General features: G+C 64.5%; 2 protein-coding genes and 3 non-coding genes across 8 annotated transcripts; 2 read left to right on the top strand and 3 right to left on the bottom strand.

Moving 5' to 3' along the window:
- Positions 1-16: 16 nt before the first annotated feature.
- On the bottom strand, positions 17-12,690 carry TMEM214 (transmembrane protein 214). The gene is made up of 17 exons (XM_063153288.1): positions 12,534-12,690; positions 11,942-12,147; positions 11,097-11,247; positions 9,994-10,128; positions 9,823-9,905; positions 8,650-8,755; positions 8,255-8,336; positions 8,069-8,170; positions 7,850-7,991; positions 5,859-5,950; positions 5,706-5,754; positions 5,181-5,294; positions 4,514-4,631; positions 3,795-3,891; positions 1,640-1,808; positions 594-745; positions 17-449 (listed from the first exon to the last, which is right to left on the bottom strand). Exons 1-17 carry the CDS (start codon positions 12,688-12,690, stop codon positions 323-325), a joined length of 2,082 nt encoding a protein of 693 aa, XP_063009358.1. The 3' UTR covers positions 17-322.
- Positions 12,691-13,299: 609 nt separating this feature from the next.
- On the top strand, positions 13,300-13,463 carry LOC134416907 (U1 spliceosomal RNA). The gene has a single exon (XR_010027457.1). It is a non-coding gene; the product is annotated as a U1 spliceosomal RNA (small nuclear RNA).
- A 1,199-nt stretch (positions 13,464-14,662) lies between these two features.
- On the bottom strand, positions 14,663-14,826 carry LOC134416899 (U1 spliceosomal RNA). Its single transcript, XR_010027450.1, has one exon. It is a non-coding gene; the product is annotated as a U1 spliceosomal RNA (small nuclear RNA).
- A 2,819-nt stretch (positions 14,827-17,645) lies between these two features.
- On the top strand, positions 17,646-17,809 carry LOC134416888 (U1 spliceosomal RNA). Its single transcript, XR_010027439.1, has one exon. It is a non-coding gene; the product is annotated as a U1 spliceosomal RNA (small nuclear RNA).
- A 384-nt stretch (positions 17,810-18,193) lies between these two features.
- Positions 18,194-25,492, bottom strand: MAPRE3 (microtubule associated protein RP/EB family member 3). Of its 4 annotated transcripts, none has more exons than XM_063153286.1 (7): positions 25,418-25,492; positions 21,398-21,525; positions 21,176-21,321; positions 20,884-21,085; positions 19,961-20,112; positions 19,133-19,285; positions 18,194-18,964 (listed from the first exon to the last, which is right to left on the bottom strand). In XM_063153286.1, exons 2-7 carry the CDS (start codon positions 21,516-21,518, stop codon positions 18,896-18,898), a joined length of 843 nt encoding a protein of 280 aa, XP_063009356.1. In that variant the 5' UTR covers positions 21,519-21,525; positions 25,418-25,492; the 3' UTR covers positions 18,194-18,895. The 4 variants fall into 4 exon arrangements, with proteins under 4 accessions (XP_063009356.1, XP_063009353.1, XP_063009354.1 ...); XM_063153283.1 differs by lacking the exon at positions 25,418-25,492 and adding an exon at positions 23,627-23,755; XM_063153284.1 differs by lacking the exon at positions 25,418-25,492 and adding an exon at positions 23,627-23,755 and having other exon boundaries at positions 20,929-21,085.
- Between the last annotated feature and the right edge of the window lie 2,504 nt (positions 25,493-27,996).

The raw sequence follows: 27,996 nt of genomic DNA, 5'->3' as shown, positions 1-27,996 counted from the left end.
GAAGCATACAGAGCAATTATAAGGAAAAAATAATAAAATAAATCAGTTCATTCGTTGGTGGGAAGGGGCGGGAAGGTGAGGGGCTCCAGGTGTCCACCCCTGACCCTGTGAGCAGGCAGAACACGAGGGGATGGGGATCACCCCCAGGGACAGCGGGACAGGGAAAGCCAGAGCGGTCACAGGGTGTGCAGAAACCTGGGTGTGTGTTTGCCCGGCCCCCAAAAAAACAAACCTCCCCAAAAGCCCCGATGGGACCCACAGTTCCTGCGGGCACTGCCCGTGCCCTGCTGCGCCCCGGGCAGCCAGAACACGGTGTGTGAGCTCAGTGCCCAGAAATCATGGCCAGGGCCCAGTCCTTGAGGGCCAGGGTGGCGTCCTGCACGTACAGCCAGGAGGAATAGGTGAAGCTCATCAAGTGGTCCCTCACGCACTGCCACGTCACGTCCCCGCTGGAACAACAAGGACAGGGGATTGACTGGGGACAGGGCCAGCAGGGATCAGGGGCACGGGGGGCACAGGGACCCCTGGGCTGGGCAGGGCACAGGGACAGGCACAGAGCCCAGGGGAAGGACGCCCAGGGGGCACCTGCTCACCTGCAGGAGTCGAGGCAGCGCTGCCAGCCCCGCTGCAGCAGTGCAGCCAGGCCCTGCAGCAGCGGCAGCAGGCAGCTGTGCAGCAGGAAGTGCAGCAGCTCCCGGGCACACTCGGCCAGGTGCAGCAGCGCCTCAGGCAGCCGGCTCTGCAGCTGGGGAGCACAGGTGGGGCCATGGGGTGAGCTCACCTGTGACGCCCCCATCTCACCCCTCCCTCCCTCCCCAGCGTCCCAGAGCTCCCCCCTGCCACTGCCCCATGGTCTGGAAAAATCCCTTCGCCAGGATTTCACTCCCGGGGAGCTGAGAGGCCTCAGAGAAAAAGGAAAACAATATTATCTCATTTGCTTCTCCTGGGTTTTGCTGCTTTGGAATGTGGTTGGAGATTGTTCGCCCAACCTGTGAATTGTTCATTAATTTAGTGTGAATTGCTTTGACTTAATGACCAATCATGGTCAGGCTGTGCCAGGACTCTGAGGAGAGAGGCACGAGTTTTTAATTAGCATCTTGTTAAACCTTCTGTATGTATCCTTCCTCTATTCTTTAGTATAGTTTTAGTATGGTATTATTTAATAATCGAACATGTTAATTATTAATTTATATTGTATTATATTGTATAATATTGTATTATATTGTATTGTATTATATTATATTATATCATATTATATCATATCATATTATATTACATTATATTACATTACATTACATTACATTACATTACATTATATTATATTATATTATATTATATTATATTATATCATATTAATAATTAAGTATAAAATAATATAATTATTATTTTTACATTATTTATATATATTACTTTATATAAATTAGTATAATCATCCTTTTATAATCTAATATAGATTATAACAATAATAAATTAGCCCTCTAAAAACATGGAGTCAGAGTCATTATTTCCCTCCTGCCACAGGGAACCCCAGCAAGCTCCACCCTCCCCGGGTTCCCTTTCCTGCAGCACCCAGCAGACCGGGCACCCACGCTCTGATGCCACCCCAGGGGCACCCACCCCCTGTGCCCACGCCACTCACCCAGTCGCCGAGCCAGGGCAGGCAGCCGTGGAGCCAGGCGAGCAGGGCACGGCCCCGCTGGGTCACAGCCCAGGCCACCTCCCCGGCGGTGCTCCAGAGCAGCTCCAGCTGGGGCCACAGCACCGACAGGGCCACGGAGCCGTGCTGGGCCAGGCTGTGCTCCAGCCACCTGCAAGGGAGCCTCGGGTGAGGGCAGGGCCGGGCAGGGCACCGGGGGCACCCACACAGAGGGCACGGAGCTGCCAGCACGGGGTGAATGGGGCAGAGCTCCAGGGTGAGCTGGAATGGCTCAGGCAGGGAACAGGAACAGCTCCAGTGTGAGCTGGAATGGCTCAGGCTGGGATGGGAACAGGAACAGCTCCAGGGTGAGCTGGAATGGCTCAGGCTGGGAACAGGAACAGCTCCAGTGTGAGCTGGAATGGCTCAGGCAGGGCTGGGAACAGCTCCAGTGTGAGCTGGAATGGCTCAGGCAGGGCTGGGAACAGGAACAGCCCCAGTGTGAGCTGGAATGGCTCAGGCAGGGCTGGGAACAGGAACAGCCCCAGTGTGAGCTGGAATGGCTCAGGCAGGGAACAGGAACAGCTCCAGGGTGAGCTGGAATGGCTCAGGCAGGGATGGGAACAGGAACAGCCCCAGTGTGAGCTGGAATGGCTCAGGCAGGGAACAGGAACAGCTCCAGTGTGAGCTGGAATGGCTCAGGCAGGGCTGGGAACAGCTCCAGGGTGAGCTGGAATGGCTCAGGCAGGGCTGGGAACAGGAACAGCTCCAGGGTGAGCTGGAATGGCTCGGGAAGGGAACAGGAACAGCTCCAGTGTGAGCTGGAATGGCTCAGGCAGGGCAGGGAACAGGAACAGCCCCAGTGTGAGCTGGAATGGCTCAGGCAGGGCTGGGAACAGGAACAGCCCCAGTGTGAGCTGGAATGGCTCAGGAAGGGAACAGGAACAGCTCCAGTGTGAGCTGGAATGGCTCAGGAAGGGATGGGAACAGCTCCAGTGTGAGCTGGAATGGCTCAGGCAGGGCTGGGAACAGGAACAGCTCCAGGGTGAGCTGGAATGGCTCAGGAAGGGAACAGGAACAGCTCCAGTGTGAGCTGGAATGGCTCAGGCAGGGATGGGAACAGCTCCAGGGTGAGCTGGAATGGCTCAGGAAGGGCTGGGAACAGGAACAGCTCCAGTGTGAGCTGGAATGGCTCAGGCAGGGCAGGGAACAGGAACAGCTCCAGTGTGAGCTGGAATGGCTCAGGCAGGATTGGGAACAGCTCCAGTGTGAGCTGGAATGGCTCAGGCTGGGCTGGGAACAGCTCCAGTGTGAGCTGGAATGGCTCAGGCAGGATTGGGAACAGCTCCAGTGTGAGCTGGAATGGCTCAGGCAGGATTGGGAACAGCTCCAGTGTGAGCTGGAATGGCTCAGGCTGGGCTGGGAACAGCTCCAGGGTGAGCTGGAATGGCTCAGGAAGGGAACAGGAACAGCTCCAGGGTGAGCTGGAATGGCTCAGGCAGGGCTGGGAACAGGAACAGCTCCAGTGTGAGCTGGAATGGCTCAGGCAGGGCTGGGAACAGGAACAGCCCCAGTGTGAGCTGGAATGGCTCAGGAAGGGATGGGAACAGCTCCAGTGTGAGCTGGAATGGCTCAGGCAGGGCTGGGAACAGGAACAGCCCCAGTGTGAGCTGGAATGGCTCAGGCAGGGCTGGGAACAGGAACAGCCCCAGTGTGAGCTGGAATGGCTCAGGAAGGGATGGGAACAGCTCCAGGGTGAGCTGGAATGGCTCAGGCAGGGCTGGGAACAGGAACAGCTCCAGTGTGAGCTGGAATGGCTCAGGCAGGGCTGGGAACAGGAACAGCTCCAGTGTGAGCTGGAATGGCTCAGGCAGGGCTGGGAACAGGAACAGCTCCAGTGTGAGCTGGAATGGCTCAGGCAGGGCTGGGAACAGGAACAGCTCCAGTGTGAGCTGGAATGGCTCAGGCAGGGCTGGGAACAGCTCCAGTGTGAGCTGGAATGGCTCAGGGAGGGCTGGGAACAGGAACAGCCCCAGTGTGAGCTGGAATGGCTCAGGCAGGGCTGGGAACAGGAACAGTCCCAGCTCCCTGCCCAGCCCTCGTGGGCTGCCCAAGGGCCCCATGCCAGCCCCAGGAGGCACCCAGGGGTGTCACACACCTGTAGCCCTGCAGGCTGGCACGGGACACCTTCTGCCAGGCCAGCTGCGACGCGGGCAGCACGCCGGAGGAGCGCAGCAGCCGGGCACAGGACGAGGCTGCAAGACAAAGGTGAGCTCCTTGAGTGGCCTTGCCTGTCTGTCTGTCCCCTGACACCTGTCTGTCTGTCCCCAAGGGCCCCGGGGGGGCACACGGCTCAGGCTGTGCTGTGGAAGCCCTCGGGAGATGCTCCAGGAGGGGACAGACAGACAGAATCCCCTGAGCAGACCCTCCCAAAGGGGAACAGGCAGCGCTGCAGCACCTCCATCCCCCAGCTGGACAGACGGACAGGCCCCACTGCTCACAGCAGCCACAGGACACGGGCAGGGACACGGAGGGGAACAGCGACAGGAGGGATCCCAGGGAGCAGCATCACTCCTGGGCAAGGGGAAAAAGCCTCAAGCTTGTGACAGGGAAGGTTTAGGTAGCAAACAAAACCCAGTTCCTTCCCAGCAAGGGTTTTTTGTGACAGGGAAGGTTTAGGTAGCAAACAAAACCCAGTTCCTTCCCAGCAAGGGCTGTGCAGGCAGCCAGGGCCATGGTGGAGCTCCCATCCCACGGGGGGTTTAAAGGCCACGTGGATGTGGCACTTTGGGGACGGGGACAGGGGTGGCCCGGCAGTGCTGGGGGCTGCCTGGTGCCCCCAGAGCATTTCTGACCCTGGGTGAGTGCCCAGCCTACCCTGGAAGGAGCCGTGCGTGTGCACGTCGTGCAGCAGGAACCCAGCGGCCAGCAGCAGCAGCACGAGCAGCAGCCGGGCCCAGGGCAGGCCCCGGCCCCTCATCCTGCACAGCAGCTCCTGCACACGGGGAGGACAAGGCCCTGTCACTGCCACTGCCAGCTCCTGGCACGGGGAGCCCCAGCACAGCAGCACCACCCACCCCTGGCCCCCTGCTCCTGCCAGAGAGACCTCAGTTATTCACGGTGCTCAGAGTGACCCCTGCGTGGACTGCAGTTTGTGTGGGTTATCAGAGCACAGCTCTGCCTGTGCTCTCCAATTCCCACCCGTTTCTGCTGCACAGTGAGAGGTCACTTTGCCAGACGTGGCAGGAAGGATGCAGAAACACATGGCCACACTTCCTGCGCTAAGTCTGTCATTCCCAAGCAGGGAAGACATATCTGAGGGGACAGAGACATCTGCTGAGCAGCTGGGGGTTGGACGGGGACCAGCACATCTGTCCCCAGCGTGTCCGGCGTGCGTGTCACCACGGGGCCCTGGCCCTGCACGTGGCCAGCAGCAGGAGGGGCTGGCCAGAGCCCCAGCACAGAGCTGAGATCCCAGCCTGGCTGCTGGCTGCTGCCTGTCCCATCCTGTCCCTGTCCCCCCCCGTCCCCTCCTGTCCCTCACCTTGCAGGCAGTGTCACAGGCGGCCACGTCCGTGTCCCCTCCAGCCCCCCTGGCTGCCAGCTCCTCGTTTGTCACCTTGAAGGAGCGAACCGTTTCCTGCAGGGACTGCTGCACCTTGGGCACAGCAGGGGCTGGGTCAGGACCCCCAGGACCCCACAGAGCCCCCCGCGCTGCCATGGCACCAGGAGGGCAAGGGTGGGTGCCATGGGGGCATTGCCAGCTCAGGGAGCTCTCAGAGCAACACAGGGACACTGCCAGCTCAGGAGGTGTCCCAGCAGCACGGGGACACTGTCCCAGCTGCCATGGGGACACTGCCAGCTCAGGAGCTGTCCCAGCAGCACGGGGACACTGTCCCAGCCCACAGCTGCCATGGGGACACTGCCAGCTCAGGAGGTGTCCCGGCAGCACGGGGACACTGTCCCAGCCCACAGCTGCCATGGGGACACTGCCAGCTCAGGAGCTGTCCCGGCAGCACGGGGACACTGTCCCAGCCCACAGCCGCCCCGTGCCCCTGCCCAGCCCTACCTTCTTGCTGCTGCTCTCCCAGGACTGCAGCAGGTGGTTCAGCAGCAAGCTGTGGGTGAGGAGAACACGGGGCTGGCTCAGGGGCTCCCAGAGGAACTCAGGTGTGCCAGAGGCTCTGCAGGTGAGCGCAGGGCCCCCACGGCGCGCACTGACCTGGACTGGGCGAGGTGCTTGGTGTAGAGCTGCCTCCAGACGCTGAAGCTCAGCGGGTCCAGGCTCAGGCACTGGCTCAGGGAGGTCAGCAGCTGGGGAGGGGGCACGGCAGCTCCTTAGGGGCGACCCTCACCCCACAGGTGCCACAGAGGCACCAGACAGAGCTGCAGCACCCCTGCCCACAGAGGGCTGGAACTGGATGGGCTCCAAGGGCTCTGCCACCCAAAGCATTCCAGGGTTTGCTGATTCCTGTCCCCTGGGAGCAGGCAGCAGACCCCTGCCTACAGGAACGTCTCCCTGCTGACAGAGTGACAAAACTCTCCTTTGTCCCCTTAAAAAGGAAACAAGCCCACAAGTGTTTCTCTCCTGAATTAGGTGAAAAGACACCTCATAGGATCTGGGGGACTTCACCTCAAAATTAAGGATGGCCAATTAGCCAAGAGCCAAAAAGTCCCACCTGAGCAACTTACCAGAAAAAGAAGAAAATAAAGAAACTAATCCCTTTTCTGAGGTGTTTTACCAAGAACAAAAACCTCTTACACCTAGCTCAGTTTTTTATTAAAACCTTTTTGTTTCCAACACTACCACAGAAGCCATCCTGCTGATTTTCAGCCTTCTAAGGTAGCTGAGTGTGAAAAACGTGTATTTTATGGTTGGCTTTTTGCAAACATTAAAATGAATATTATATGGGTTATGTTAGAAAGTTATGCTGTATTAATTTTCTTAGGTAGTGTGTTTTAAATATAGTTGTAGTTTATAACACAATGTTAAAATAGAAATTATGCTATGTAAGATACATCTCTTTTTTAAAGAGAGGAGTGAGATACTTTCACTGAGATAGCAGCCACAGGACATCTGACTCTCTCAGAGAAAGAGAATTTATTGCTCCCTTATCAGAAGAAACAAATTTCTTCCTGCCTTGCTCATCCCTGAAGATGCAGTTAGGATTAAGAGGAAGGAGCTGACACTGCCCAGACAGAATCCTGTGTTTGAATGCAATTTATGCATCATGGATGAGGTGTACGAATGTGCAACAGGTCATTGTTTTTAAGGGTTAATCCTCTGTTAATGTGTGTCCTTTATTGGGCTTATTTTTCCCAGAAAGAGGTACCTGGACATCCGTAACTCTTTGTTTTTACTGTCTCATATTGTCCTAAATCCTAATTGTACAAATTTACATTACTCTAATCATATTACCATTTTATAACCATTTTCTTACTATTAAACCTTAAAAATTTTAAAAGGAAGTGACTGGCGTTTTTCACACTGAGCTGTCTTAGCTGTAAAACAGATCTGCAGGAGCTCATGAGCCTGACTCAAAGAGACCCCTGTTCCAGCTGCCCTGCCATCCCCATCCAGCTGACAGCACTGCCACATTTGCACCCTGAGAGCACTGCCACCTCTCCTGAGAGCACTGCCACCTCTGCACCCTGACAGCACTGCCACCTCTGCACCTGAGAGCACTGCCACCTCTGCACCTGAGAGCACTGCCACCTCTGCACCCTGACAGCACTGCCACCTCTCCTGAGAGCACTGCCACCTCTGCACCTGAGAGCACTGCCACCTCCCCTGACAGCACTGCCACCTCTGCACCTGAGAGCACTGCCACCTCTGCACCTGAGAGCACTGCCACCTCACCTGAGAGCACTGCCACCTCTCCTGAGAGCACTGCCACCTCTGCACCTGAGAGCACTGCCACCTCTGCACCTGAGAGCACTGCCACCTCCCCTGACAGCACTGCCACCTCTCCTGAGAGCACTGCCACCTCACCTGAGAGCACTGCCACCTCTCCTGACAGCACTGCCACCTCGGCACCTGAGAGCACTGCCACCTCTCCTGAGAGCACTGCCACCTCTCCTGAGAGCACTGCCACCTCTCCTGAGAGCACTGCCACCTCTCCTGACAGCACTGCCACCTCTCCGTGGAGCCCCCAGCTGTTCCACCACCTCGATGCCCATTTCCAACCCCCTCCCCGGCCGCTGCGGGCTCACCTCCTCCTTCATGGCGGGCGGGCAGGCGGGCGTGGCGCGGGACAGGAAGGAGGGGAAGTAGGTGTGCAGGGCAGCCTCGGGCCGGGCGCCCAGCGCCAGCACCTTCAGCCGCGGGTACAGGCGCCGCAGCTGCTCCTGCAGGCTGGGGACAGACACGGTGGGCACCGGGGGGGCACCGGGGCTCCCCGTGCCCGGCCGTGCCCGGATGGAGCGGCGTACCTGGGGGACAGCGAGTTGTTGGGCATGAAGGCGAAGTCCAGCAGGGGGAAGAAGTCCTTGGGGCCGATCATGCCGAAGCCTTTGGTGAGGTTGGGGTGCATCCTGCACGAGAGAGGCCTGAGCTGCTGGGGCCTGGCACGCGCAGTGCAGAGCCCCAGGGCACGGGGAGGGGGGTCACCCACTCACATCAGGAGCCGGTCCAGGTAGGAGACGGCGTACGGAGACAGGGACTTGATGCCGAGCACCGGGAGCATGACACCGAGCCACACTGCAGGGACAGCAGGGAGCTGTGCCGGGCTGGGCTGCACCCAGAGCACCAGGGACAGCAGGGACAGCAGGGAGCTGTGCCGGGCTGGGCTGCACCCACAGCACCCAGAGCACCAGGGACAGGCAGGCACATCCCTGGGAAGGGCCCCAGGGCACAGGAGCAGCACACCGCCTGTCCTTCCAGGCAGGATGGCTCTCTCACACCCAGCCCGGGGAATTGCACCTGAGGATCCTTCCCAGCCCTTCCCCAGCCCTCAGCAGCACGAGGGGAGGGTGCTGCCAGCCCCAGGAGGGGATCCCACACTGGCTCTCACCTTTCAGGCCCTCGTGGAGGTCGGTGAAGCCGGCCTGCCCCAGCGCCCAGAGCACGGTCAGGCACTTGGCCGGCCGGCTCTGCTGGGAGCGCAGCACCTCCAGGTACTGGGGAGAGAGGGACCTCAGGAACAGTGCCACCCACAGTGCCACCTGCAGTGCCACCCACAGTGCCACCCATCCCATCCCATCCCATCCCATCCCATCCCATCCCATCCCATCCCCTCCCCTCCCCTCCCCTCCCCTCCCATCCCATCCCATCCCATCCCATCCCATCCCATCCCATCCCATCCCATATAGGTACTGGGGAGAGAGGGACCTCAGGAACAGTGCCACCCGCAGTGCCACCCGCAGTGCCACCCACAGTGCCACCCATCCCATCCCATCCCCTCCCATCCCATCCCATCCCATCCCATCCCATCCCATCCCATCCCATCCCATCCCATCCCATCCCATCCCATCCCATCCCATCCCATCCCATCCCATCCCCTCCAGGTACTGGGGGGACAGGGCACCTCAGTGGGAACAGTGCCACCCGCAGTGCCACCCATCTATCCCCAGCACCCCCAGGGACTGTGGGACAGAGGGCACCCCAGTGGGCACAGTGCCACCCACCCAGGCCAACCACACCTGCAGCCATGGCACCAGCAGCCCCCAGCCCCTGGAAGGGACCTGCAGCTGCAGGTGAGACCAGGAGCCATTCTGGGGCAATAGAGAGACCCCAAACCCAGCTCTGGGGGTGCAGGAGGATAGGGGGAACCCCAAAGTCAGCTCTGGGGGTGCAGGAGGATAGGGGATATCCCAAACCCAGCTCTAGGGGTGCAGGGGGAACCCCAAACCCAGGTCTGAGGGTGCAGGGGGAACCCCAAACCCAGCCCTGGGGGTGCAGGGGATATCTCAAACTCAGCTCTGGGGGTGCAGGGGGAACCCCAAACCCAGCTCTAGGGGTGCAGGGGGAACCCCAAACCCAGCTCTAGGGGTTCAGGGGGACAGAGAAACCCCCACACCCCGCTCTGGGGGTGCAGGGCTGTGGGCAGGGCAGGCAGAGCCCACTGGGGACCCCAGTCCCCCTGCAGAGGAGGGCAGAGGGGCGCAAGGGCTCTGTGCAGCGGGGTGCAGGAGCAGCCCCCCGGGTTTACAGCTCCCCCAGGCAAAGCCAGCCCAGGGCAGCTCACCTTGCCCAGGTTGGTGGTGGCGATGCGGGGCCGGTGCAGCAGCAGGGCCTGGATGCAGATCCTGTACCCGTGCAGGGACTCCCCTGCAAGGCAGACGGGGGAGCCCCTGCTCAGCACGGCCTCCGTGAGGAACCCCAGAGGGGCAGGGAGGGGCAGGCACGGGGAGCTCACCCTGGGCCTTGTCCAGCTCCTGCAGCATGGTGTAGATGCAGTGGTCGAAGAAGAGCTCCAGCACGTCGGAGGCCTTGGCCAGCAGGGAGCGGATGATGCTCCTGAGCTCCTTGCCCACCAGGCAGTACGGGTAGTCTGGGGGAGGAGAGGGGACAGTTCAGTGACACCCTGCTCTGGAGAGCTCCAGCAGGGCTGAGGAAGCAGCCCAGTGTGAGACAGCACAGGGAGTGCCTCATCCTCATCCTCATCCCGGCTGGGCAGCCCTGGCCTCCTCCCCAGGGACCCTGTGGCATTCACGTTCTCTGAAAAACCCCCTTTGCTCAGGATTTTTCTGCTGGGAAGCCGAGAAGCCTCAGAGAAAAGGTAAACAATTCTTATCTCATTTGCTTCTCCTGCGGTTTGCTCACGTGGGATGTGTTTGGAGATTGTTTACCCACAGGTGATTGTTTCATTGGATTCTGGGTTTGGGGTCCCCCTGCACCCCCAGTGCTGGGTTTGGGGTTTCCCTGTCCCCCTGCACCCCCAGATCCTGACTCTGAACCACCCCCAGGTGATTCTGCTGTGAGTTGTTTTGACTCTTTGGCCAGTCAGGGCCAAGCTGTGTTGGCACACTGGAGAGAATCACAAGTTTTCATCATTAGATTCTTACCATTCAGTAAGTATCTTTTCTGTGTTCTTTAGTACAGTGTTCTTTAATATAATGTAGTATCATATAATATAAATGCTTCTCTGTGCTGCTTCTAGAGAACTCTGCACCCATTCTGATGGTATTTGTTCTGTGCAACACCCAGATCCACCTTCCTCACAGCCAGAAAACTGAAAGCACTGTGTCCACAGCCACGGGTCTCACACCTGGGGGAGCCCCCTGTTTGCAGGTGCAGTGTCAGTGTGTCTGTGACAAGAGAAGGCTGTCTGTCCCTGCTGGGGACATCCCAGAGCATGGGCAGTGTCAGTGTGTCTGTGACAAGAGAAGGCTGTCTGTCCCTGCTGGGGACAGCCCAGAGCATGGGCAGTGTCAGTGTGTCTGTGACAAGAGAAGGCTGTCTGTCCCAGGGCCAGTTTTGCTCCCCATCCCCATCACCCCAGGGCAGCAGCACGCTCACCGTGAGGGTGCTGGCTCAGCACGGGGTCACTCCTGGGTGCCTGCAGTTTGTAGTTGAGGTACCCAGCCAGGTCCTTCACCCACACCGAGGGGTTCTCGGGGAACACGCTGCGGCTCTTCTGCAGCTCCTTCTGCAGCTCCGCCAGGTCCAGCTGCCGGGGACAGACAGACAGACAGACAGGCAGGCTCAGGATGTGCAGGGATACTGGAACCATGCAGAGAACCCCACGCAGGGCAGGGGGATGCAGAGGGAACCCCCCCTCGTTTGGGGGCAGTGGAGGTCCCAGGGCACAGGGGGGATGAGGAGGAGCCGAGCCAGCAGTGCCTGCCAGCCCGGGGACACATCGCCCCAACGCAGCCTGCCTCGGCCAGTTCTGGAACCCTCCGTGCCCAGACACGACCAGGACAGGCAGGACAGACAGACAGGTTCTGCAGAGCCAGCCAGGGCACAGCAACTGCACCAGCGACTCCCAGGGCCCCACCAGCGGGACAGGCAGGAGGTTCAGCCATCAGAGGCTTCCTCGGGGATCCTCCCAGACACGGCAGTGATGAGGGGAACGAGAGACCCCCTTCAGCCAAGGGGGACCAGAGACCCCTTCAGCCATGGGGAACGAGAGACCCCCTTCAGCCATGGGGAGCCAGAGACCCCCTTCAGCCATGTCCCACCATCCAAGGGGGACCAGAGACCCCCTTCAGCCAAGGGGAACCAGAGACCCCTTCAGCCATGGGGAGCCAGAGACCCCCTTCAGCCATGGGGAGCCAGAGACCCCCTTCAGCCATGTCCCACCATCCAAGGGGACCAGAGACCCCCTTCAGCCACATCCCACCGCTCAAGGGCACACTCACGGCTTTCAGGGCTTCCTCCAGCGAGCGGCTCCGGCCCGGGGCCGTTCCCCCGTCGCTGCCCGGTGCCTTCTTGCCGCTCTTGCCGCCGTGCTGCTTCCGCTGCGGCGGCTCGGGGGCCGCGGCCGGGGGCACCTGCTCCTTGTTCTGCTTGCGCAGCGCCCGCTCGAAGCCCAGCTGGAAGATGGTGCTGGAGGTGGCGATGGGAGCTGCGGAGGGGACACGGGGACGGGGACACGGTGACGGGAGCGCCGCGGGCAGCGGCGACACGAGGGCACGGGGAGGGAGCCGGGGTACCGGAGCGCACGGCGGCTCCGGGCCGGTGCAGGGCCCCGGGGTTGCGCACAGCACCCGCACGGACCGCGATGCGCACCCGGGGCTCCACCGCCGGGCCCGGGGAGCCCGCCCGGCCCCGGCCGCCGCTCCGGTACCGGCGGGATCCGCGGAGAGCCCCACAGCTACACCCGCCTCTCCCCGGGACCCAGCGGGGACCCCCGGCCGCCCCACGCGAGGCCCCCGGTGCCCTACACACAGCGCCCCCGGAGCCACGGGACCCCCGCCCGCCGCACCGGGGCCCGCGGGCAGTGACACTCACCGGGCACGGGCAGAGCGCGACCGGCGTTGGCCTCGCCCAGGGCACGGCGGCTGCCGGCGCCGCCCACGGGCCCCCGGCGGCCCTTGCGCACCACCTCCCAGCGGCCGGGAGCGGCGCCGGCCGTGCCGGTGCCCGGGGCCGCTCTCGCCGCCGCCATCGAGACCCGGAGCGCCACGGGCGGCGCCGGGCCGGGGCCAGGGCGCGTGCGCGCGCGGCTGCCGCCGATTGGCTGAGCCCGGGGATACGCGCCGCTCGTGCCGGCTGCCACGTCCCCGCCCCGCCTCGCCGGGAAACGTGACAGGGCGGGCATGGCCCCGCCCCCCCGAGGGGCGGGATCAGCGCAGGGCACCGCCTCCTCTGAGACCCCGCCCACAGAGCGGCCTCCATGGCCGGAAAGAGGCGGGGCTTGAGGGGAGCGACGCTGGTGACGTTTCAAAGTGGGCGGGGTCACTGAGGGGGCGTGTCCATTGTGTTCGCGCCGCCGCTTCCAGAACCGCCTCGACCTGGCAGGGGCGGAGCCTTGCGAGAGGCTGGGGGCGTGTCCATGCAGATTTGTCCCCGCCGCGCGGCATGCCGGGCCCGATCCCGCGCCAAGCCCGCGCTGTCCCGGCGCGTCCGCGGGCTTGGCGCGGGCCGGGCCGTGCCGGGCCGTGCGGGCCGGGCCGCAGCGCGGCAGGGCCGGGCGGAGTCGGGGCCGGGCCGGGCCGGGCGTGTGCTGGGCGGGCGTGCGTTGTGCGGGGCAGGCGGGCGTTGGGGCGGGTAGGGCATACTTACCTGGCAGGGGAGACACCATGATCAGGCAGGTGGTTTTCCCAGGGCGAGGCTCATCCCTTGCACTCCGGGTGTGCTGACCCCTGCGATTTCCCCAAATGCGGGAAACTCGACTGCATAATTTGTGGTAGTGGGGGACTGCGTTCGCGCTCTCCCCTGGTTTTCTTGGTCAAAAACAGATTTATCATATCCAAGGCGTAAATTGTTATCGAAACACCACGAATCCTCACCAGCCCATCCTGTGCTCACTCTCTACACTCATCCCGCAGTTAAGGCTCCCGTGGATCTCAGCAGGATTCAGGGCCATCAGCGCTCCCCGCACGTCGCTGCGCTGTCTCTGCCGCTGCATGAGCCCACGGCGCCCCGGCAGCGCCCGCTGGGCGGAACCGGCCCCTCGCCCCTTTCCCCGCGGTGTTTCCCTGCTCCCGCAGACACGGGATCCGCTGGCCGGTTCCTGCGGGCAGTGTGCTCCCCTGGCCGCCTGTCCCCGGCTATCCCCGAGCCCCTCTGCCCTCCGACCCTTCGCGAGGGTCCCGGGCCACTCAGCAGTTGCATCCACAGTGCCACAGTGAATTATTAAAACCGAAAATCGCAGACAAAGACTCTGTAGTTAAAGTTAGAAAGTGGTGGGTTCATAACACCAGCGGGCACGATGGGGGTCATCCCCAAAAATGCGTGACCGCATCATACAAGGATTTTTGCCTTAGATTTATTTTCCAAAATAGTACATATACACAACACCAGCACCTCCCATCCCCGCGCTGTATTCAAATGAGGTTATTAATCCTTCATGCGTGCGCAGTTCTTCTCTTGAATTGGGTCAGTGGTCTCGAATTGTGTCGGTGGTCCCGGGGATGAAGTCAGGAATGTCTTCATCAGGTCTCTGTGACCCTCTGGCACGATCCAAGGCCCCCTGCTTCATGATGGATTGACACAGAGTCCCTGGTGCTGGGCGTTGTTCTACTGGTTTCAATGCGTTCCTATACGGGTTCACGTGCTCCACTTCCAACTGTAAATAGGCTCATAATATAACAATTAGCTTTAGTTTAGGCACCTAATAATCGTTAAATACTGTTAGCATATTTAACTTCAATATGAATTGGTTCTACCCTCACTTAGAATCTTAAATTTCTAAAATCATGATCTGACAGGCCGTGGCGTCCCCATCGGCTGCTCTGACCCAATTCAGGGCCAGGGCTCCAACCTCCGCCAGCAGCGAGCACGGCTGAGTCGGTCCAGGAAGGGCTGAGCCTTAGAAGCCACTAAACCGATGAGGACGGGGCCATAGCCGAACCCCAACGGCTGAAGTACGGTTACAGCCGAAAGTATATTCTGCATCTGTTTTTGAACCGGAAAACCAGGGGAGAGCGCGAACGCAGTCCCCCACTACCACAAATTATGCAGTCGAGTTTCCCGCATTTGGGGAAATCGCAGGGGTCAGCACACCCGGAGTGCAAGGGATGAGCCTCGCCCTGGGAAAACCACCTGCCTGATCATGGTGTCTCCCCTGCCAGGTAAGTATGCCCCACCCGCCCCAACGCCCGCCCGCCCCGCACAACGCACGCCCGCCCAGCACACGCCCGGCCCGGCCCGGCCCCGACCCCGCCCGGCTCTGCCGCGCTGCGGCCCGGCCCGCACGGCCCGGCACGGCCCGGCCCGCGCCAAGCCCGCGGACGCGCCGGGACAGCGCGGGCTTGGCGCGGGATCGGGCCCGGCATGCCGCGCGGCGGAGACAAATCTGCATGGACACGCCCACAAGTCACATCTGGCCCCGCCCCCTGCGGCCCGGCCCCGGCCGGGAGCCCCGAGAGCCGCGGAGCCGCTGCCTCAGACCGGGCCGGGCTCCGCTGCCGCCGCTGCCCCGGGCCGGGCCGGTTTGGGCCGGGCTCCGCTGCCGCCGCTGCCCCGGGCCGTTCCTGCTCCGCTGCCGCCGCTGCCGGGGCTCGGGGCCTCTCCCGCTGCCGGAGCTCCCTCTCCCCGGCACTGCCCGGTGCTGCCGCGCCCCTCCCGGTGCCCCCGCTCCGCTCCGCCCGCTCCTCCCGGGGCTCTCTGCTCCCTCGGGCACGATCGGCCGGGCGAGCGGCGTTCGGGGTGCGGAAAACGCGGATTTTATGGTTGGCTTTTCGCAAATATTAAAATTAATATTATCTGTGTTATTTTAGAAAGTTATGCTGTATTGATTTTCTTAAGTAGTGTGTTAAATATGGTTTTAGGTTATAACACAAGGTTAAAATAGAAACTATGCTATGTGAGATACTTTTTTTACAGAAAGGACTCGCAGCAATAACCCAAACTGCACAAAGAGCCTTTTCACACTGCCAGCCCTCGCTGGGGCTCTGATCGCTCTCCTCGTCCCCTGCACTCCCGGCCTCAGCTCAGCTTTCGGGGACTCTCGTTTCTCTCTCGCCCCAGGGTCCCCAAAGCCCAAGCCGGAGCTGTGAGGGCACTCAAATGTGGGAATGGGCTCTCTCTTGAGGGACTGATTAAATCATTCTGTGTCTGTTTAAAAAGGCAAAGAGCCCAGAAGTTTCTCTCCCCACTTTGGTAAACAGACACCTCACAGGACCTTCAAGACTTCACCTCAAACCTAAGGTTATCTAATTTCACACAGGCTAAAAAGTCTCACTTAGGAAATTCACTAGAGAAAGAAGAGAACAAAGGAAATAATCGCTTTTGTGGGGTGTTTTAGTAGGAGTAAGAACCTCTTGCCCCTGGCTCGGTTTTTCTCTGTAAGAGCTTTGTTATTTTGCCTTTTATTAAAACTTTCTCTGTTTCCAACAGTACCTCAGAAGCCATCCTGCTGATTTTATGCCATTCGGGGTAGCTGAGCTATCCCAAGTGTAACAAGTTCTCTGAGAGCTCCTGAGACCGCACTCAAAGAGAAACCCTAAAACTTTCCTGGGTGAATGGGCAGAGCTGCCCTTTCCATGCATTTCCAGGGGAATATGCAAACAGAGTCCTTTGGGAAAGTTAATTGTGCATTTACTTTGGGAAAGTTAATTGTGCATTTTGCACAGCAAACCCTGCGCCGGCAGTGGCAAAGGGCACTCGGGCACGTGGAGAAAGCGATGGGGTCATTTTGTGTTCCCAGTCCTGAATGCCATGGGATGTCCGAGGGATTTCCTGCCCCGAGGGATTTCCTGCCCTGAGGATTTCCTGCCCTGAGGATTTCCTTCTCTGAGGATTTCCTTCTCTGAGGATTTCCTGCCCCGAGGGATTTCCTCCCGCTGCAGCAACAACACCAATGCCCTGTTACTCCACGGTGCCTCACAGCCAGTAACTACAGACCAGGATATTCCAGTGCCCACTATAAAATCCAGGGCTCCGTTCCCGGCCCGAGCGGCCCCAAAGGGTTCCGGGAGACAGGAGATGCCCGTGGTCCCTCCAGCCCAGCCCAGCTTCTTCCTCTGCTGCTCTTCCCTCGTGTCCGTGCCCAGCCCGTCCTGCTGCAGCCCCCACTGTGATATTTGGGAGGCGTCAATGCCAGCCCAGGAGCTGCCCCTGCTCAGGGCTCGCCTTCTGCCAGTGTGCTGCCCTGGCACAGATTTGGGCATTGCTGCCCTGCCACAGATTTGGGCATTTCTTTCCCTGGCACAGATTTGGTCATTGCTGCCCCTGGCACAGATTTGGTCATTTCTGCCCTGGCACAGATTTGTTCATTCCTTGTGTCTCTTCTCCTTCCCTGGCGCTCCCTCCCGTGTCTTGGGCGCCCCCTGGGCCCTGCCCACCCTCTGTGCCCCCCGTGTCCTTCCCGGAGATCCCATCCCAGAGCTGGCTCCGAGTGCGAGACAGCGCCGTGAGAGAGAGACAGCGCCGCGCCTGCTGCTCGTCACGGGTCTGGGTCCCTTCGGGGACTGGTTCTGTTCTGGATCTGGCTCCGTTCCGGGTCAGGTTCCGTTCGGGATCCGTTCCGGGTCCGGTTCCGTTCCGGGTCCGGTTCCGTCCCGGGTCCGGTTCCGTTCGGGAGGGTCCGGACGCGCCCGGGCTCCGCCGCGCCGCCAGGGGGCGCCAACACGAGAGCGAGACAGGAGGCGGGGTTGGGGCGGGGGCGTGGCCATGCAAATCACAGCGGGGCAGAGGGCGGTGCCAGGATGCGGTACCGATGAATGGGCGTGTCCATGCAAATAGGATCCCCGCCGCGCGGCATGCCGGGCCCGATCCCGCGCCAAGCCCGCGCTGTCCCGGCGCGTCCGTGGACTTGGCGCGGGCCGGGCCGTGTCGGGCCGTGCGGGCCGGGCCGCAGCGCGGCAGGGCCGGGCGGGGTCGGGGCCGGGCCGGGCCGGGCGTGTGCTGGGCGGGCGTGCGTTGTGCGGGGCAGGCGGGCGTTGGGGCGGGTGGGGCATACTTACCTGGCAGGGGAGACACCATGATCAGGCAGGTGGTTTTCCCAGGGCGAGGCTCATCCCTTGCACTCCGGGTGTGCTGACCCCTGCGATTTCCCCAAATGCGGGAAACTCGACTGCATAATTTGTGGTAGTGGGGGACTGCGTTCGCGCTCTCCCCTGGTTTTCGGGTTCAAAAACAGAAAGAACTTCCAGACGTTCTCTACAGAGACCCTGTTGTCCCAGTTGTTCCTTGGTCCGGAGCGGCGCTGGTCCTTCCAAGATCCGTTCCTGCCCCCATAAATCCCGCCCCGCTCTGTGCCGCGCCCCACAGAACCTCGCCCGGGCCGAGGCAGGAGGTGCCGGGTTCGCTCCGCCCTTTTACAGCCCAAATTACCCTCTAATAAATCTGGTTATCCAATGTCTCATCCCGGCCCTCCTCACGCTGCGGTCCCAGAGCCTCCCCCGGGTGCGCTCCCGCTTCCCCCGTCCTGCCGCGGCTTTGTCAGCCCAAGGAAGCCCCGGGGCAGGCAGCGAGCGCAGGACCCCGCAGTGACCCCCGGCACGCAGTGTTACCACACGAGTTTATTTAAATAAAACCGAACACAGATGCAGCGTTGCGACCGGAGTGATGGACCAGACAAGCGATGCGACGGGGACATGGCAGCCGGGGCGGGCGGGCGTGCGAGCCCTGGCGGTGACCCAGCCCAGCCCCGGCTCCCGGGGGCCGCCGGCGAGAGGAGAGGGCGCGCTGCCGTTCCGTGCCGTGCCGTGCCGAGCACGGCCCCCTCTCCGGGACCCCCGTGGCTGCCACGGCCGCGCTGGGCTGGGCTCTCCCTTTCACCTTCGCAGGAAGCTGAACCCACTTCTCTCTCCTCTGCTGCGCGGCCTCCCGCTCCAGCAGGCTGGCACTCGCTGTGCCGCGGGGGTCCTGGGGCCCTGAGGGTCCCAGCGAGGTGAGCAGCCCCCAGGACCGGGCCTCCCTTCTCACTCTCACCGGGGCGGGACGCGGCGCTCGCTCGCACCGGGGGGACAACAGAAATAAATACGGGGAGGGGGTGGCTGGGCAGGCCCCGGCCGGGGCCAGAGCCCGTCCCCAGCCCCAGCCCCGGCGCAGCCGCGCTCCTCGCCCGGGGATGGCGGCTGCCGATGGAGATGGTGCTTCCCCAGCCCGGAGCTGCCCGCGGCGTGTGACGGGCGGGGCGCGGGCTCGGAGCTCGATGTCTGTGCTGGGGGCGGCGCGGGGGGCGCAGGGGGCGCGGGCCGGGGCTAGTACTCGTCCTGCTCCTCTGGCGGCTGCTCCTCCAGCTCGTCATCCTCCGGCGGGGCAAAGCCCTCCTGCGGGGAACAGGGGTGGCACGGCTGGGCACGCCAGCCTCCACCTGCCCTGGCAAAGCCCTGGCAGCCCACGGAGTGAACAAGGACAACGGGGGGGAAGGGAGCCCCTCCCTGCCCAGGGAATTCCAGGGAGCAGGGCAGGGACGTGGGCTCCATCCCGGCCCTCACCTCCGTGGCATAGAGCACGCTGACGATGCCGGTGATGATGGGGCTGTTCTCGTTCTCGTGCTCCTGGCAGATGAGCTCGATGTCCCGCAGTTTGCTGAAGTAGAAATCCCGCTCCTTCTCCAGCCCGTCCACTGTCAGCTTCAGGTCCATCAGCTGTGGGACAGGGAGATGTTCAAAACCTCCGGCCCCCATCCCCACGGTGCTCCCCACCCCTGGCAGGGACCCCTGCCCTCCGTACCTGTAGCAGACCCCACGGAGCTGGCAAGAGCTCCATGGAGGATGGAGACTTAACAGCAGGAACCGCTGAGTCGTGATGAGACAGCAAAATAAGCTCCTGTCTTCTACCTCTCACCCCATAGCTTATCTCTGTAACCCCACAGGCCACTTTTCCCTGACCCCTACTATTGGACAAGTTTGGGTCCCCCTATACCCTATAAAAATGGCTGTTTTAGCCCATCTGACAGAAGAGCTGTCACTGGAACCCTTCACAGACTCCCCAATAAAAACCATCGCTGTGGAGCACCAGGACCTCTCCACCTCCTCTCTCATGTCTGCTTCTGCCCCAGCCAAAGGCGCCCTAGCGAGCAAGCAAAGAGCTGGAATGTTAAGAGAGCTGAGAGTCAGCAAAGAGCTGGAATCACTGAGCTTGCTGAAGGTGGCCAGTGGCTGTGAGCTGCCTGGGCATTCGGGCCCTCTGTCCCCCACAGGGAGTGAGCTATCTGGAATGGCTGGTGGCTGCCTGGGCATTCGGGCCCTCTGTGCCAGAGGGAGCGAGCTATCTGGAATGGCCTGGCTCGGGGACAAGCCCGGCTCTGGCTCCTCACCCACCTGCTGGTTGAGCTCCAGGATCTGCGCGTCGGCCTCGGTGCCGCCGTTGCGGGCGGCGGGCGAGTTTTTCCGTAGGATGCCGCCGGGCATGGCGCCGAGGCGCGCGGGGTTCGGGCTGTTCTTGGGGCCCGTGGGCGAGGTCCTCTGGGGCACTTGACGGCACACGGGGACCGACGGGTTAATGCTGGCTGGGGGGGCTGCCGCAGGGAGCACCCCCCGTGCCTTGAGCGGGGGGCAGCGGCCAGGGCGGGCGGATCCCCTGTGCAGAGCCGCGGCTCCAAGCTCCACCTGCAGCCTCCCCCCTGCCTCAGTTTCCCCCGGCAAATCTCACCCCCACCCTCCAAGGGTGCTCGTGGCTTGTTTGGGGGTCGGCACGGGGGCTGAGGAGAGCCCAAACCTTGACAGCCCCCACTGGGCCAGCACAGGGAGCCCCCGGTGCCCACGGGAGCTGCATGGCACGGGGGGGGGATGGCAGCCAGGGGTGGCAAACCAGCCCAGGCCGGGCTGAGCAGGCAGGTGGAGCAGGCAGGACCCCTGTGCTCTGCAGTCTGGGTGTCCTGCAGCCCCCTGTGGCAGGCAGGGCAGGGCAGGGGCAGGGAAGGGGCAGGACAGGGACAGGGCAGGGGCAGGGCAGGGGCAGGACAGGGCAGGGCAGGGCAGGGTGGGGCAGGGATAGGGCAGGGACAGGGCAGGGAAGGGGCAGGGCAGGGACAGGGCAGGGATAGGGCAGGGACAGGGCAGGGCAGGGATAGGGCAGGGACAGGGCAGGGAAGGGGCAGGGCAGGGCAGAGACAGGGCAGGGCAGGGGCAGGGCAGGGCAGCAGCAGAGCAGGGCACAGGCAGGGACAGGGGGACGCCTGGCCGTGACCAGGGGTGCAGAGGGCGGGGGGCAGCGCTCGCTGGGGGACAGCCCCGGACATTACCTGCGGTGCCAATGGGTTTCTTGGGTTTGTTGTAGATGTGATCACCTGGGTTAGGGGGGGGCGCCACGTCCTGGCCCTGCCGTGCCAGCAGAGGGTTGTACTCCTTCCCGTCGTAGTTGGCGTCAAAGAACTTCTTGAACCACTGGATGAACTCGAAATTGTCCTGGAACTTGCCCTTCACCAGCCGCTCCACGGCGATGATCTGGGGGCACGCGGGGGCTCAGCAGGGACGCTGGCACGGGGGTGCCAGCCTCCCGCGGCGTGCCAGCCCCCGCCGCCCCCGTGCGCCTACTTTGTCCACTCCCATCTTCTTGAAGGCGGCCTGCAGCACCTTGAAGTTGTGGATGTACTCGTGCTCCAGCTTGGCCTGGAACTTCACCTTGCGCAGGTGCACGCAGCCGGGGAACAGCATGTCCATGAACTGGCAATAAGCAGCCCCTGCGCCGGGCCCAGCCGCGGTCACGGGGGGCCGGGGGCACCCCGGCGGCGCCCCCCGCGTCCCCCGCGAGCCCACCTGAGCAGAGCTGCTCGATCTTGGTGTAGTTGAGCTGCAGGGAGTCGTTGACCCAGGCCAGCATGTCATGGCGGCTCAGGTTCTCGCTGGTCACCGACGTGGAGTACACATTGACGGCCATGCCCCAGCTGCCAAGAGATGGGGGTCACACTGGCACCCCGGGCACCCCAACCCTGCAGCAGGGGCACTGGCACCCGGGGTGCCCATCCCACCCATACCCCAACCCCAGGGGCACTGGCACCCGGGGTGCCAATCCCACACCAGGGGCACTGGAACCCATTGTGCCCATCCCACCCAGACACCAACACCAGGGGCACTGGGACCTGGGGCATCCATCCCAACTGTGCTCCAACACCAGGAGCACTGGGACCTGGGGCATCCATCCCAACAGTGATCTGGGGCATCCATGCCACCCAGACTCCAACACAAGGGGCAGGGACACGGGCACTGCCGAGGGGCTGCCAGCCCTGCCCAGGGCACTGCCCTGGCTGAGCCCGGGGGCTCCGGGGGCTGCTGCCCTTAAGCCGCTTAGGGCCCCCCTCTCGGGCCCCCGGTGCCGCCTAATCTGCCGGGGCCGGGGCCGGGATCGGGGTCCATTAGAGCAGGGCTTACGGGGGCAACATCTGCCGGCCGCGGCCTCCGCCCAGATGGCCGGGGGCTGCGGGACCCCCCGGCTGCGGTGCCAGCCCGCCGGGGCACGGGGGGCACACGGAGCCCCACTGTCACTGCCCTGCACAACCGCTCCGTGCGGCCCCGAGCAGCGGCCCCTTCCCGGAGAGGGGCTCCCGGTGCTCCCGGTGCTCCCGGTGCCCCCGCGGGCGGCAGCGGCGGCAGCGGCGCCGTTAATCCGCTTCCCTCCCGGCGAGGGGGGCCGCGGGCCGGGCCAGCTGCCAGGCGGGGGCAGGGGCAGGGGCAGGGGGGTGCAGCCCCCAGACCCCCCTGCAGTGCCACATCGCGGGGGATGAGGGGGGCACAGCAGCAGCAGCAGCAGCACCAGCAGCAGCAGCGCACATCTGCGCCCTGGGGCTGCGGGCCGCTGCCACCCCCGGGCCCGTTGGGGGGCGGAAGGTCCCGCTGGCCGCGGTGCCCCCGTGCCCGGTACAGCCCCGCCGTGACTCAGCACCGGCGATGCCGCAGCCGGTCGAACCCCTCCGGGACCCCCGGGCCCCCCGTCCCGGCCCGCCGTGTTACCGCACGCACCCGCGGGGGGGGGGTCGGTATTTTTAGCCGCCGCCGCGGCCGCTGGAACCGGGGCCCCCGCGCCGCCGCCGCCCCCGCACGGCGAGGCGCGCACCGGCCCGCTCCCGGTACGATCGCAGCCCGTTCGGCGGCACGGCGCGGGCAGGGGTCTCCCGGGGCCGCCCCCATCGCGCCCCCTCCCCGGGCTCCGGCGGCGGAGCTGAGTCATGCGCGGCGCTGAGCCAGAGCCACGCGCACTGCGGTGCCGCTACCGGGGCTGCGGCGGGCACGGGAACGGGAACGGGGCCGGGGCTGCCCGCCCGCACGGCGAGGAGCGGCTGAGACCCCCCTGCCACCGCGGCCCCTCCCCAGATAACGGGGCAGCCCCCAAAGCATCAGCCGGGCCGGCGGGGCATGCCCGCGGGACCGGCACGGCCATGGCCGGGGCTCTGCGGCATCGCCCGTGCCGGGGAACGGGGCCGGGACCCCCAGGATCCCCGCCGGGATGAACGGGGGCGTCACCGCGCCAGCCGCACCGCGAGTCCCGCACACGGCGGCACACGTGAGAGCGCGGGGGCGAACCCCGACACGGGGGGGGCACCGTGATCCCCACCGAGAACCGTGACACGGGGGGGGCACCGTGATCCCCACCGAGAACCGTGACACGGGGGGAGCACCGTGATCGCCACGAGCATCCCGACACGCGGAGGGAACCTTGCCCCACCGGGAGCACCGTGACCCCGCCAGGCACCGAGGGCGGAGCGGGGCCGCCGCCCGGTGCCGCCCGGCCCGTCCCGACCCTCCCGAGCGCGTTCCGAGCCCCGGTGCAATGACAGGGCAGCCGGTGCCCCTGGCACGTTCCGAGCCGCGGCCGCCCCGGCGCCGGGGATGGCACCGATGGCCCGGCCGGTTCGCCGCGGCTCTCGCCAAAAACCCGAATAAAAATAAGAACGGAACGCGGATTCCCGGCGGGCCGAGAGGAGAGGAGAGCACAGGGGTCGGTCGGTCGGTCGGTCGGTCGGTAGGCACCGGCCGGGCGGGGACGCTTACCGCTGCATTTTAATTGTCCGGGCGGGAGCCGCTAATCACGGCCCGACGGCGGCCGCCGAAGCCCCGGGCGTGCGTCCGTGCCCGTCCCGCACGCAGAGGTCGTCCGGGCCCGGTCCCACGGCGCAGCCCCCGCGGCCGCTCTGCCCAAACAAACGGGAGCAGAGTGAGGCCGAGGGCGGCAGCACCGGGAGCCCCGCGCCGGGAGAGGAGCGGCACCGCGGTACCGCCGCTGCGAGCCGGGCCGCCGCGACTGGCGGCGTCTATTTTGGGAGCCGTCCCGGTGGCTTCTCAAGTGACAAACGCGCCAGGGGGGTGGCAGACAGCCCGGCGGGGGCCGAGCGCCGTGCGGGGCCGGCAGCGGCCGCGGGGGCCCGGCCGCGGCTCGCCCACGTCCCCCCGGGATGAGCCCCGGAGCCGCTTCCCCCGCCCCAGCGGAGCATCCCCGCGCTCCGGTGGGTACGGGGCGTTCGCCGGGACCGGCAGCGCCCAGCTCCGCTCCGGCCCCATCCCCGGCTCCATCCCCGGCTCCATCCCCGGCTCCGTACCGGCTCCGGCCCCGGCACCCTGTCCCCGGTTCCCGGCGGCGGCGGCAGCGCCCGTGCGGGCCCGCGGCGAGGCACGGCGGCCGTTCCGGCACCGGGAGCTGGCGATGCCCGCCCGCCCCGATCCCCCCGCCGCGCTCGGCTCCCGCTAACCTAAATAACTCGGTACGGCGGCGGCGGGAGCATGTGCAGAGCGCGGCCCTCCCTCCCCCCGCTCCTGAAATATTAATGCCGCGGGATGAGCCGAGCCGAGCCGAGCCGAGCCGAGCCGAGCCGAGCCGTGCCGAGCCGAGCGGGGAACGCGCTGGCATCCCCAGCCGGGACAGCGCGCCCGGGACACGCAGCCGGGCAGGGCTGTCCCCAAAGTGTCCCCAAAGGGACCGCACCGTGTCAGGGACCGGGGCTGCGGGCCGGGGAGGAGCCGCTCGGGAAGATCCCGGTGGGAGACGGGTCTGGATATCCCGGGAGTGGCGGGAGAGCGCAGAGAAGGGCCCCGGGCCCGTCCCCACGCGCGCGCGTCCCTGACAGCGTCACCTCACCGGGGACACCGCCGCACCGGCGCCGTGCCGCCATGAGCGCGAGGACCGGGAGCGCGTCACGCCCGGTGTGTCACGCCCGGTGTGTCACGGTGACAGCCACCTGCCGCTCCGGACCGCGGCGGCGGCATCGCCCGCGGGACGGGACCGGCGGCACCGGCAGCGCCCGAGCGGCGGCGGCCGCGTCCCGCAGGTCTCCGGGTGATGCCCGGGCCCCGATGATGCCCGGTACCGGCAGCGATGCCCGGTGCTGCGCGGGGCCGGAGCAGAGACTGCAGCTCCCGGCGCGCCGTACCGGTGCCGTGCCGTGCTGGGGCCGTTCCGTGCCGTGCCATACCCACAAGAGCACCACGGCCGGGACGCAGGAGCGGCCGCCGCTGAGTCAGGCCGGGCCTGGCCACCACCGGCCCCGCGGCCCCGCTCGGCCCCGCCGCTCGGCCCGGACCCGTCCGCGGCCCGGCTCCAACCGCTCCATCCCCGGCGTTACCGCACGAACCGGCCCCCCTCACCTCGGCACGCTCCGTGGCCCCTCGCCCCTCTGGCCCGGCTCCTCCAGCCCCGTTCCCGGCCCGGCCCCGCCGCTCCATCCCCAAGGCCCCGCCGCGGCCCTCCCGGCCGGTGCTGCCGGGCGGCGGCGGCCGGTGCGGGATGCGGCGATGGCAGCGGCGCCGTCCGCTCCCCTCCGTGCCCCCGGGCGGCCCCGCCGCACTCACCGCTCGGCCGCGGCCGCCGCCGCTCCGCTGCCCCCGCTCCGCCGCTCCGGGACCGGGACCGGGACCGGGCCGGAACCGCACGGACCGACCGCGCCTGCGCTGCCCCCACCGCGGGCGGTGCCAACGGCCCCGCCCCGCCCCCGCTACCATGGCAACGGGATTGACCACGCCCACTTTGCGCTCTGAAATGAGTTGGCCACGCCCCATTCGGCATCGCAACTGCTCTGGCCACGCCCCTTTGTGCTGCCATGGCAACGTTCATGGCCACTCCCCCTCCGCCATGACAACAAACATGGCCTCGCCCTTGTCGCCATGGCAACGGGCCCGACCAGCGCCCTCTGGTGGCGGGAGGTGAGTTCTGCACCCCAGAGCCCGCGGGGACCCCCAAACACCCCCAGAGCCCCCAAACACCCCCAGAGCCCCTAAAAATCCCCTAAACACCCCCAGAGCCCCCCAAACCCCCCAAACACCCTCCAAACACCCCCAGAGCCCCTAAACAACCCCAAACACCCCCAGAGCCCCCAAACGACCCCCAGAGCCCCTAAAAATCCCCTAAACACCCCCAGAGCCCCCAAACGACCCCCAAACACCCTCCAAACACCCCCAGAGCCCCTAAACAACCCCAAACACTCCCAGAGCCCCCAAACACCCCCTAAATAACCCCAAACACCCCCAGAGCCCCCAAACACCCCCTAAACAACCCCAAACACCCCCAGAGCCCCCTAAACACCACCCAAACACCCCCAGAGCCCCCAGACCCCCTAAACATCCCCAGAGACCCTCAACTCCCCGCTAGATTCCCCTAAACACTCCCAGAGCCCGTGGAGACTCTCTCAAACACCCCCAGACCCCTTAAACACCCCCAACCCCCCATTAAACACCCCAGACGCCCCTAAACACCCCCAGAGCCCCCAGACCCCCTAAACATCCCCAGAGACCCTCAACTCCCCCCTAGATTCCCCTAAACACTCCCAGAGCCCGTGGAGACTCTCTCAAACACCCCCAGACCCCCTAAACACTGTGGAAGTCCCACAAACACCCCATAAACACCCCCAGACCCCCCCATTAAACACCCCAGACGCCCCTAAACACCCCCAGAGCCCCCAGACTCCCCCCTAAACACTCCCTAAATACCCTCAGAGCCCCCTAAGCACCCCCAGAGCCCCCCAAACACCCCCAGGCCCCTTGGGACCCTTCCCAGGACCGTTCTGTGACCCTTCAGGACTCTTCCTGGCCCCCACCCAGAGCGCCCCCAGACCCCTCTAAACCCCCCAAGGTCCCCTCAAGGGAGACCCTGGGACCTGTGGGGACCCCCTGTGACTCACCCAGAGCGCCCCAGACCCCGCTGCAGCCCCCCAGGACCCCCTGCACCCCCCGTTTGTGCCCCTGACTCAGCCCACACGTGTCCCCAAACCTTCACGCATGTCCCGCGTCCCCTTGCGTTCCACCTCCATCTCCTGTCCCCACATGTGTCCCCCCGGTGTCCCCCGTGACCCCCTCTGTGGCCCCATGTCCCCACATGTCCCCACATGTCCCCCTATGTCGCCGTGTCCCCATCTCCCCTCGGTGTCCCTCTGTCTCCCCCGTGTCCCCCTGTGTCCCCCCATGTCCCCATGTCAGGGCTCTGTGTCCCTCTGTCCACCCATGTCCCCCTGATCCCCTCGGTGTCCCCATGTGCCCCCCATGTCCCTGTGTCCCCCCATATCCCTTCGGTGTCCCCATGTCTCCCCCGGTGTCCCTGTGTCCCTCCCATGTCCCCGCGGGTCCCCCTGTGTCCCATCATGTCCCCATGTCCGGTCTCTTCCTGTCCCCAGTGCGGAGTGGGGGTCCCTCACCCCCAGGGCTGTGGTGTCCCCCTGCTGTTCCCCGTGTCCCTGTCCCTGTCCCCCCTGTCCCCGTGTCCCAGAGGCGCAGGCGGGGCTGTCCGTGGTGTCCCCCCCCGTGTCCCTGTCCCCCGTGTCCCTGTCCCGGTGTCCCAGAGGCGCAGGCGGGGCTGTGAACGGTCTTTAATGAGCACACAACGGTTCCTACATCGGCCGTGTGACACCGCGGGGACACGGGACCCCCCCGGGGCCACCGCCCCGAACACCTACAGGGACCTACGGGGGCACGGGGGACACGGGGGGACACCCCCGCAGGGACCCGGGGACGGGCAGGGGACACGGGGGGCAGGGGCTGCGACACCCCCGCAGGGACAGGGACACGGGGGGCAGGGGGGTGACAGGGGAGGGGACATGGGAGGGGGCCCGGGACCTCAGCTGGCAGTGAGCAGTGAGTGGGGATGGGGATGGGGATGGCGGCAGGGAGAGAGCTTTGGAGGGGGCAGAAATGGGGGTCAGGGAGGGGGGACAGAGGGATTGGGATGGGGTCAGGTTGGAGATGGGGTTCAGGGATGGGGGAGATGGGAATGGGGGGGCAGGAATGGGATCAGGATGGGGCTCTGATGGGATCAGGGTGGGTTCTGATGGGGTCATAGTGGGTTCTGATAGAATCAGGATGGGGTCCTGATGGGATCAGGGTGGGTTCTGATGGGATCAGGTTGGGGTTCTGATGGGATCAGGGTGGGTTCTGATGGGGTC

Source organism: Melospiza melodia, chromosome 3 (assembly GCF_035770615.1).
Source record: "Melospiza melodia melodia isolate bMelMel2 chromosome 3, bMelMel2.pri, whole genome shotgun sequence".
Taxonomy (NCBI): Eukaryota; Metazoa; Chordata; class Aves; order Passeriformes; family Passerellidae; genus Melospiza; species Melospiza melodia.
This window is presented reverse-complemented; position numbering and strand designations above follow the sequence as displayed.

Excerpts from the sequence above, each read along its gene's own strand:
- TMEM214 (XM_063153288.1), bottom strand. The coding sequence starts at position 12,690 with ATGGCGGCGGCGAGAGCGGCCCCGGGCACCGGCACGGCCGGCGCCGCT. Across the intron at positions 11,248-11,941 it reads TGGAGGAAGCCCTGAAAGCC|CTGGACCTGGCGGAGCTGCA; the intron begins GTGAGTGTGCCC and ends TGTCCCCGGCAG. Across the intron at positions 8,337-8,649 it reads CCTCCACGAGGGCCTGAAAG|TGTGGCTCGGTGTCATGCTC; the intron begins GTGAGAGCCAGT and ends CTGTCCCTGCAG.
- MAPRE3 (XM_063153283.1), bottom strand. Across the intron at positions 19,286-19,960 it reads TCCTGGAGCTCAACCAGCAG|CTGATGGACCTGAAGCTGAC; the intron begins GTGGGTGAGGAG and ends CCTGTCCCACAG. Across the intron at positions 18,965-19,132 it reads GCGTGCTCTATGCCACGGAG|GAGGGCTTTGCCCCGCCGGA; the intron begins GTGAGGGCCGGG and ends TGTTCCCCGCAG.